At 36.1% G+C, this 10,701-nt stretch overlaps 2 protein-coding genes across 2 annotated transcripts in view; both read left to right on the top strand.

Moving 5' to 3' along the window:
- Positions 1 to 540: 540 nt before the first annotated feature.
- On the top strand, positions 541 to 8,089 carry zdhhc7 (zinc finger, DHHC-type containing 7). The gene is made up of 6 exons (XM_015378247.1): positions 541 to 1,510; positions 3,349 to 3,473; positions 3,853 to 3,949; positions 4,359 to 4,440; positions 4,919 to 5,049; positions 6,017 to 8,089. The coding sequence occupies exons 1-6, from the start codon at positions 1,166 to 1,168 to the stop codon at positions 6,197 to 6,199; spliced, it is 963 nt and encodes a 320-aa protein (XP_015233733.1). The 5' UTR covers positions 541 to 1,165; the 3' UTR covers positions 6,200 to 8,089.
- A 2,240-nt stretch (positions 8,090 to 10,329) lies between these two features.
- The window catches only part of terf2 (telomeric repeat binding factor 2), a 19,473-nt gene continuing 19,101 nt past the window's right edge, over positions 10,330 to 10,701 (top strand). The window contains exon 1 of the mRNA XM_015378226.1: positions 10,330 to 10,511. Coding sequence (XP_015233712.1) covers positions 10,346 to 10,511 — 166 coding nt within the window. The 5' untranslated portion in view covers positions 10,330 to 10,345. The remainder of the gene's footprint in view (positions 10,512 to 10,701) is intronic.

Here is a 10,701-nt window from a genome sequence, read left to right as displayed (position 1 = left end):
GGAAAGTCAATGCATAGAAAGAGAAAAAACAAACATCTGCCTAAAAGTTTGATATAAGACCTCAGCTGTTTTATTTGATTTAGAGAAAACAAGAAGTCATTTTCTTGAGAGCATCTAAATATACAAGTACACTAAGCCAGAGTTTACAACCAATATGTTTTTCTTTTTCTCTTGCTCTGCTAATATGCATTATATCTATGTATTTATTTATACACTAAGTCTAAGTTAGGTTGCTATTTGCTTTATTTCTTTTTTTATTTGTACAGAAAGATTAATCAGATTTTCTCCCTGTTGTTTTCAATGCTGTAGTTTTTTTTTTTTTTTTGTTTTTTTGTTAAGCTGTTAGTTAAAGTTTTCTTAAAAAACAATAATAAAATAGCATCTACAGGTGAGGATACTCTGGCAGCAGCTTTGTTTTGAAGTTTAAGAAGGAGAAGAGCTCCAATCCTCTACTGAATGTTGGGATCTGTTTATGTAATTGTTTCTATTAAAACAGTGCTCCATTAGTGGCAGAAATTTGTACAGATAAAGTATTTAGTCTTGGTAGTTGCCTGTTTTTTTTGTTGGCTGTTTACTGGAAAGATCTTTCGTGATTAGTTGTGAAGCAATGCAGTGGATTACCGGTAGTTTAGTGGAGGGAAATGATTTGAGATGGTTTGTGAGAATGAATCTTTTAAAGGAGCATATAATGTTATTGTTGAAATAGAGACAAAGAAGAGGAAATGCATTTGACATGCATGTTTTTAGGAATTATCTATTGGTAATCTGACAAACCTGCAGTTTGATCTTCCTTTCGTATCATAGAGAAACTCCTAACCCTTTGTTTTTTTATCAGTGTTATTAGAAAACAATCACACATGGCTGCAGTGACTTATTATTAGCCCATATCTACTGCAGCTTTAGGGTCAGCTTTCCAGAAGACCTTGTGTTGCCATTGATTTTATCCATTAGCTGCAGATGATGTCTCTCCTGTTTTTAGGTTGTCATGTGACCTTGGCTTGATAACATATTTAAAACCTGCCTCCAGAGGGGGAACAGTGTGTTGTGTAGTGAAACACTGAGTACCAGTGGTCATAAGTGTTTTTTTTCTTTTATAAGATTAGAATAAAGCCTGACATTTCAAGTTGGTTTAGCTCAAAGTATTTGTGTTCTCCCGCAGGGCAGGATGCAGTCTTCAAACCACCGACTACGTGATATGGAGCAGCACCACCCGCTGCTTTCAGCTGGTGCAGATGTAGAGACAGGCATCCTGGGAGCCGGCGTGATGGTTGGAGGTCCAAACTCCGGCCACACAGTAGGGAACCGCACTGTCTGGTTCATTCAGGACAGCTGCGGGATGGTGTGCGCCACCATGACCTGGTTCCTGGTCCTATACGCTGAGTTTGTGGTGAATTTCGTCATGCTTCTGCCTGCCAAGAACTTCTGGTACTCGCTGCTGAACGGGGCCACCTTCAACTCCCTGGCTGTACTTGCACTGGCATCACACCTGCGCACCATGTTGACCGACCCAGTAAGGACTTTCAGCATCATAACAATCGCTGAAACATTTAAACACAGAAGCTAAGTGGAGTTAAAGAGGGGCTTCACTGAAATATTAAAATCGGAAAATACTCTACCTGTAAAGAGAGTCATATATGATAAATGTGGTTTTTGGAGTCAGAAAAGTGTGCAAGTTAGAGAACAACCAGACAGCACAGGCACAGTGTTATTGGAGCCGCTATCCAGTGTAATGTGGGGCACTGAGGAGCAGTTTTTTTTTTTATATATAATATTCTGTATGAAGACTCTGCAGAGAAGCTTGTTAAACTAAGTCTAAATGTCCGACTTAGAATTTAATTTAACATCAAGGTTTACATTTTTACCCTGGCTGATAAATTATGGCTGATCCGTGTCATCTGGTCAAGGTTGTTTACTTTTCTGTTTCAAATGAGGCATTTAACTTGTTTTCAGCTAACACTGTTACTTAAACTACATTCAATTCATTACTGACTGTAGGCTGCTTTACTATATACAGTGTTTGGTTGCTAGTAGAACATATTCATTTCCTCTTAAGTTTGACCTCCACTTTGTCACTGGATTCAGTTGGTCGGTTCATGCTTTAGCTGATGACTTGCTAGTTAATCTTGCTCGAATAAAACAAAAGCCCCTTAGATGCTTTAGTGGTAGGTAAAACGTGGCTTAGCAAGTTTCCATGTAAACCTGTGTAAAATCCATTTATTTTACCAGTTTCAAAGCACTTTAAAATGGAACGTTAAAAGAGTAAAAAAACTGCTGGTACAATAAGAAAAAATAAAAATGTAACTGATAGCCGGAGAGGAATTAAGAAATAAACAAGTGAATCTATCCAAACAAAGATTCAAGTATTTTCTGGTTAACGTTGATGTCTTGTACTGGGACTACAGTGCTAAAGAGACATAATTTTGAATTTACCAAAAGTAAAGGGGCACAATAGCTAACGATTTTGGAGTAGAAAATGTCCCATGACTTAATGGGTTGGAAATCTTACAAACATTTTTATTTCATTTGCTTACTATTCAGAGGACCAATTTCTCACCAGTTATATTTATAAGCACATATGAACTAAACTGAATATAAAAATAAAATCATGATAAAGCAAAAGGCAAAACACATTATAATATAAGGAAAAAAATCAATGGAAAAACAAAGGCTGCCCTAATGGTCGTGCTCTGTGAAATTAAAAGGTTGTTAAATGATGTTTATGTAAAATAATTTAAAGACCAGCAGTAAAAGGGCAGACTGTTCCAGAACCCCGGATCTGGTCACAAGCTTATGATCTTACTGGTAATATGTGACTGTTGAAGCTTTTCTGAGATAACGAGGTGACATTTAAAACCTGAAGCAAAGCTCAAAAAACTATTCTACACAAAAAACAAAAAAAACTGGGTGAGACATTCATGTGGGCTTGTGGTGGTTAGAAGAGGGTTGGCCGAGTTTTACAACGGCTGTCGATTGCTTTGAGGTGGACGGGGTAATTCAAGAAGGATGTTACAGACTTCCCTACTGACCTGCTTCCCCTGAAGACAAATCCAGCAGTTATTAGCATGGGATGAAAGAAAAATCAGAGGACTGAGGATGGATCTTTGTGGTACTCCCCATGGGAGTTCAGCATAGGTGGACATGCAATCATTAAAGCTAAAACTGAAACGTCCAAGAGGCTGGGAAGACAATGGATCCTACTTTGTGTCTATTTAACCTTTTTTGCAAATTTAAATTACTTTAAGTAGTGAATTAAGTTAGTCTAAGTGAAACTGAACACGACCCCTTCAATCTTAATGCATGATTTATCTCTATGGATATGTGTAACTATATATTTTTTCCACAATTTAGGGTGCAGTTCCTAAGGGCAATGCTACCAAGGAGTACATGGAGAGTTTACAGCTTAAGCCTGGTGAAGTCATCTACAAGTGCCCAAAGTGTTGCAGCATCAAACCTGAAAGAGCACACCACTGCAGGTCAGCCCGACAGCACATGGAAACCTTTCTCTTCTGTTTGGATGTTTTTAACAAAAGCAAAGAACATCACTTTTATATGAAATGAATCGGAAGTGCAACTGTTTGGTTGAGAGTTGAAAAGACAGTGAACTTGAAATAAGGTTCGACTCCATCACTTGGTTTCTGTGCTTGTGTCTCAATAAACAGATAAGTTTAAAAAGACATTTAATATCATCTTATGTTGAAATTGTAGTTGTTTAACCCAGATAAACACAACAACAAAAAAATACAATAAAATGTCCAAGCTTATATTCTTTTAAACTCAAAATATAGTAAAATCAAAGTATGCAGATGTTCCAAAGCTCTGTGTTAATAATTAATTTGTGTCTTCTTCATTCAGTATTTGTAAACGATGCATTCGGAAGATGGATCATCACTGTCCCTGGGTCAATAACTGTGTGGGAGAGAAGAATCAGAGATTCTTTGTTCTTTTTACTGTAAGTATACCAATGTGGGGAAACTGGCAAGAGGCTGTGGCAGAAATGAGCAGATCTTTCATCAGAAACAGGTCTACATTAAATAGGCTCTCAGTGCTACATCTGGGACTCCCTTGATAAGATCAGCACTTTTTATGTCTGAATTTGCTGACTGGATTGTTCTGAAGACATAAAATTAAAGCTGCCTTCTATGGCTGCCATTAAAATCTAGCACACGCCTTTTTTAACACTTTGATTTACAGAAAAGGGAGCTTTAAAAGCTAGTTCAGATTTAGATCTCATTACAGTAAAAAAACTGCATACATTAAGATAAAAAAAAAAAAAAACACAGCACCATTAGTGGAGCCAAGCTTAAAGGATGAACCTGTTTTATGATCAAATCTTTTGTTTTGTATTATTTTCTCCACAGATGTACATAGCATTGATTTCAGCCCATGCTCTGGGCCTGAGTGGAATGCATTTCTTCACATGTATTAAGGTGCAGTGGAACGGTAAGACCTTGCAGAATGTTTTTTTTTTTTATATAAAGTTGCCTTAAGAAACAAACACAACAACAAAAAAGTTCAGAATTTAAAGGAACATTTTAAATTTAGAATTGAAAGTCTTATTATAAAATCCACTTTTATTTCAGAATTGATTGGAAATGTTCATCCCAATCATAGAAGACTGTCGTTGTTGATTTTGTTTTGCAGAAATTAAAACGAATAAAAGTTTTGGTTGAGATTTATCGTTGGCTGGATAAAAAGAAAATGTTTTCTCGCAGCTGTTGTTTATAGATGGTCTCTACAGCTGACAGGACTGCTGCAGGGGTTCTGACATTAGATTATCGATTCCCATTGCTTTAGTGGACTAAAACTGAAAACAATGGCTTATAACTTTTTTTCCCCCATAATTGACATCCATTTTTCAAGTTTTAGTTAACTTTACTGTGAAAACCTTTGATTTGGTTTCTTTTCTCACCCTGTTTAGAGTGCAGTGACTTCTCACCAGGGGTGTCTGTTCTGCTGCTGATCTTCCTCTGTCTTGAGGCCATCCTCTTCCTAACTTTTACGGCCGTGATGTTTGGCACACAGATTCACTCTATCTGCAACGATGAGACGGTTAGTAGCCGTTTTAACCTCCTCAGCTTTTTTAGCTTTAGGTTCAGCTCTATCATTTCTAACCTTAAAGATGAAAGGCCAAAGAGGCAATTAATAAATTTTGAATATATGCAAAAATATTAGACTATCAAGAACTATGAATAAAACTTGATGAATGGTACTTATTCAGATCTTTATAAATGTCCCAATGGGAAATTAATTAACAATATATTTCTTCTTTGCAATAGCCATTTGGTCTTAAAACTAGAGAAGCCTCAACACTGAGTTGCTGCACACACACACACACATGTTTGTGTGTAAAGAAATCAGATTGATTAGGAATTTAGGTACGAGAGTCAAGTTATGGAGGTCAGAATGACTGATTTCAGATTGTTTTAAGATTAGTTTTTAGTTGGACCGAATAGAAGAGAATAGAATAGAAAATCCCTTTATTGTCCCCCTATGAGGAAATTCTGGTGTTTACAGCAGCAAAAATATTATACAAAAAAAAGGGTCACACAAATGTGGACCTTAGAAAAGTGTATAAGAATAACGTAATAGTGAAGAGTTAAAATAGAATAATGTACTGTAAAGTGTTTTAACGATGTAAAACAGTTCACATGGAGAATAAATAACCAATATACAGCTATGGACATTTTTATAGTAATGGATATTTGAAAATATCAGCAACATCAGATATGTGCAAAATAACAGCTCAGAATAAAAACAAACCTTACAGCAGTAATATCATGGGTTCTGATCATTAAAGGAGTGAAAGGCCAAGTTGTTATTCTTTTTTTTTTTTTAAATAAGTTACACAGACTAATAAATGGACAACGACATGATGAGTAGGTGAGGTTATCTTGTTATTGCTGCAACTTTGTCAGGAAAGGAAAGAGAGTTCTCTGAACAAAAGGTGAATAAAAACCCACCTGTTGAGATCATTTCTTGAATTAAGTTTCTTTGAACTGATTTGAATCTTTTTCAGGAGATTGAGCGTCTCAAAAACGAGAAGCCAACATGGGAGCGTCACATGAGATGGGATGGAATGAAATCTGTCTTTGGGGGTCCGCCGTCACTTCTGTGGTGCAACCCATTCACAGGCCTCCATCTGCGCCGTCTGTTGGCGGGGACCCAGGGTCGCCGTGGCGGCTCAGAGTTTTCCGTCTGACGGTCTGGCCAGACAGATTTCTTATCGGTCCCCCCTGTGAGGACTACGGTGGACCTTCAATTCCTCAGCCTGCCCTTTGAAGGGAACGATACACAGGCTGCTGCAGCGGGACCACGAACATCACAGCTGGCTGTATAACACTCAACACTGTGTTAATTTGCACTTGTGTTCTCATAATTGGGCTGTTTTTTCTTGAGCAGCATTTCGATTTGCTTGTGTGAATTTTTTATCTCACGTACTACAGCAGTCAAGTCAGGTCTGTATCCAGGAACCATCCAAACGAGTGTTGGAGATGCACTTGTGTTTCTACAGCATATCATTTATCAACTCTGCAGTCGGGGAAAAGGATCACAAGTGGGAGAAATGCTCAGTACTCATCTGGATCCAGACATGGAAATCCCAGTTCAGGATATGCACTACTTCCTTTATAACAGCCATGTGTGTGCAGAGCACAATAACTTTGAACTATGTGCTCAGACATGCATGAACAACAGACACATCTGCCAGCCTGGAAGTGGCAGCCTTTTAAAGACACCGGCCATTGTAAACACAAGCCTTATTCTTAGACAAGAGGACCAAATGGCTTTTCTCATCAGTTCGTCCTCTTCTTGTGTTTTTTTTTTTTTTTTTTAGTCTTTGATATTTTTGTTGTTACGTGAACCTGTAAAGATATTCTTCTATTTTTAAGTGACTGCTGAAGCCTTATCACCAAGACCACTCCTCAACAGCTATCCTACGTGCTCATTTGGATAAGGAAGTCATTCTCCGTGTCCATAGCTTTGCCATTCATCCCTGCTTACATGCTGCCTAACATCTTAGGAGCCTTTCTGAAACGATAGATTACTGATACGTCTCCCTAATTCAGGCTGTAGATTGAATGTAACTTTTAATGGTTTTCTATTTGTGTTTATCTTCATGCTGTTAGATGGAGGAATAGATCCAGAAACATGGAGAGATTGCATTCAAACACTGAAACCTCACAAGCTGCTCAGAGCCAGAATAGACATGATCAGTTTGCATGCTGCTAAGCAACTATGTGGTGCACCCTCTTGTTAAAGAAGACTGCACCATAGTACATCACTGGACTACAGAGCAACGCTTTTTTTCTCTTTGTAAAGTTGGTACAGACAGGAAGTCGTTTAATTATAAAAGCATTAAGTCTGAACTGTGTTTGGGGGAATTGCCTTTTTTCCCCCCCCTCTCCATAGGTTTAACCCCAGCAATATCTGCCAGCAGGGCAGGAAGTGATCATGTTCAGGTGTTGCATCAGAGCACTTAGGCTGTTAAAGTGATCCATTATATTTATGACGCTCACCTTAACAGAAGTGATATGCCAGTAAGCACTTGAAACGGTTGCGTCTTGAATATAAGTTAGGGTTTAGTCTAAGAGGCTGAAAGTGCTTAAATGAAACCTTTTCAGTCTGATATTCCCAGCTAAACGATTTAGTGCTATTTGTTCTCATCTGTGGTGATCAAGAGAAATATCTTCGCTGTTTACACTATTGATTAAAATCTCAAAGAATATTGTGTATTTCTATGTTTTTTAATAGGAAATTGCTGTCAAAAGAATGTAAGATTCATCTACTTTTGGAGCAGGGGACAAAGCACTGATCGTATAACAATATTGGGGGTGGGGGTGGGGGGGTATCGTAATGCTGGCCTCATTTATCCAGTTTTGTAGCTGCTCTGTATTAAATTTATCAAATTTGGCATACGGGTTTACATTTAGAATTGTTGAAGACAAAAATTAAATGCTGTTGACATATATAGCTGAAGGACAGATTGATAAGATCTGAACAGCAATCAGAAAATCTGCTGTATTTGACCAATGCATAAATCGGTTACTAAGCAACACAATAGTTGTTTATGAAATACATCCAGATGCAAAAAAAAAAAAAAAAAAAAAAGGTATAATGTGACTCATTAACACACAGTATTAATTAAAATAGAAGAAAGGACTTCCTCTGTGATGATTTTCTTTTGAAAGCGTTTGGTTGATTTTCGTGGATGAGAAGCTTGCTGGACTCGATGCACATTTATTTGTACAACGTAATTCCCTCAAAGCTGGTTTTCCATATGAATCTGCAGTTTAAACTGAAACTTGAAAGAAAAGGCTTTGTTTGTGATGTACAGTAACAGGATGGAGGTTTTAATACATATTTATCATTAATTCCGTTTATCGGACATTGTTTTTGTTTTTTTTCTCCAGGGTGGGGTGGGGTGGGGGGGTTCTTTAAGAACAAAATTCCCTGAGCTTTATAAATAAAGTATAAAGTTAACTATTAATGATATATAAACTGAATGTTGAGATTTGTTTTTATTTAAACTGTGTCAAATTTTTGTCACATCTGTAATGTCTTTTCCATAATAAAGCTGAATAACTTAATTATTATTAATGACTGTTTTTTTTATTTTTTTTTATTGGTTTATTTCTTACCTGAAAACACAGTAGAGGTACAATATGGTGCATCAGATATGATTGATATTGATTTTGAGTCCTTTTAATGACACTTTTGACATTTGAAATAGATATCTTAAAAGTACTTCATTGAGCTTTATATCACATTAAGCCCTAATTAGTGACTCTCCATTGCTTTAATATTCTGAAACTAGCCACAAAACATTTAATCTTTTACCTGCAAAAAACTCTACTGTGGTCTCTTATTTGTAAGCATAACTTGCTATGTCTTACATCTGGAAAAAATATATATATTTTGTACAGAAATGAGTCTGTTCATACAGATGTGGTTTAACATTTGCATTACTTCTTGTCATCTTTTCATCAGTAAAGGACTCTTACGCAGAATCTCTAAATAAGCACCATATTTTGATTACTGAAAGAGAACATAGTATTGTATTTGATGCTATCCCATCTGGTTTCTTGGTGTCATTAAGAGAAGTTGACCGTCCTTTCCAGTTTAAGAAATCTCTGGCAAACTCAGTTCCTAAGTATCTAGAAGGCATCAATATCAGAATTAATTCTTAATTTCAATTAAATATTGTCTCAGTCTTTTTGTCCTGTTGGAACATTTTTGTGCAAAATCTTCATTGGGTAAAAATCTGGTATCTTTGACAAAAAAGTTTGCTCACTAATAAAGTACGTTAGATTAAAACCATGGATGTTTCTCTATATGATCTGCTTTGATTCTTACAGAAATTTACTGAAAGGCATCAGTAGATATTGCTTGCTCTTTCTCTAAACTTTACCCAGACAGAATTATTCATCTTTTTTTCATTGGTTACAAAATGTCTTATTATACATTACTGCTCTGATCTCTACTAATATTAAACCTAATTTTGTTGATTTTGTTTATGTTTTGAAGATGTTTTACTTAGCCTTACATACGTCAATCATAGAGATTTCCATGTTTTATTCTCTATTTGATTGTGTTTTTGGAAAAAGGTTCATGTGCACAAAAATAAAACAATGACATAGAAACCACTTCTTAACCTCTTTGTTAAAGGCTTCAAACTTGCAGTGTAAAGGTTATAAAGACTTAAAATTCTGTTAATGCATTCAAACATTTTAAATTACATTCATGTGGGTCATTTAAAAAAAAAATCCTTAGTTTTGTTATTTATCATGGTGCATCAATCTATATCTATATCAGTTCTGGGGAAAAAAGCTGTTCAAATAAATCTCTTTGTTAAGGAAAATGGCAAGAACAGTGTGAAAGAAAATAAGGCTAGATATTATTATAGTATTCAAAATAAAGTGGAGTGATTTTATGAATGTATTAAGACTAAAGAAAGAGGAGAATATTGTAACAAGGATGAAATCTGGTTACACATATTTTAGAAATTCCTCAAACGAAAAGATATGTTGGATAGAACATAGTTTAGGTGTATTAACTACAATTATTTTAATGATTGAAATAATTAATAAGCATAATACAGGTTGTTGTAATTATTGTGGAAAATTATAAACAGTACAACATTTTTTTTAGAATGTAATAGATATGTTCAAGAAAGAAAGATGTTACTTATAGATTAAAATAGGAATAAAAAATGAATTAGATATGGGGAAATAGGGTCATTCTGATTCAGACTCCTCACCAGTTGGTGGCGGTAATGCACACCGAAAAGTTGGTTTGCCACCGCCATAAAAATAAGAGAAGAACCACCGAAAAGAAGAGAAGAAGAAAGATGGAAGGCGCGAATATGGCGGAAAATGAAAGTATAAACATCAATAACCTCGAACTTCAGAAGATTGTAAACCGATGGATAGTGGATTATTACTTTTCTGTGGCGGTGGAGTTCTTTAAAAACCATCAATATGCGGACTTTTGTGGCGTTAGAACCATATTGGACAGTAAGTACCTTAACTAGCTTAAACTTTGCTAGCCTGTCGTGCTTGCCCGTTGGAAGTTTGAGGTCAGCAAATAATAACAAACTGTTACTTTTTGAGGATGGACGGTCCTTTGGTGTGTGTGTGTTTAAGTGTACTGTAAGTCTCACGCATTTTGATTTTTTTTTTTTTTTTTTTTTTTTTTTTTGGGGGG

Source organism: Cyprinodon variegatus, unplaced genomic scaffold (assembly GCF_000732505.1).
Source record: "Cyprinodon variegatus isolate N-32 unplaced genomic scaffold, C_variegatus-1.0 Scaffold167, whole genome shotgun sequence".
In the NCBI taxonomy this organism is placed as follows: domain Eukaryota; kingdom Metazoa; phylum Chordata; class Actinopteri; order Cyprinodontiformes; family Cyprinodontidae; genus Cyprinodon; species Cyprinodon variegatus.
This window is presented reverse-complemented; position numbering and strand designations above follow the sequence as displayed.

Coding starts and splice junctions, on each gene's coding strand:
- zdhhc7 (XM_015378247.1), top strand. CDS start 1,166: ATGCAGTCTTCAAACCACCGACTACGTGATATGGAGCAGCACCACCCG. Junction 3,474..3,852: donor GAAAGAGCACACCACTGCAG/GTCAGCCCGACA, acceptor TTCTTCATTCAG/TATTTGTAAACGATGCATTC. Junction 4,441..4,918: donor TATTAAGGTGCAGTGGAACG/GTAAGACCTTGC, acceptor CACCCTGTTTAG/AGTGCAGTGACTTCTCACCA.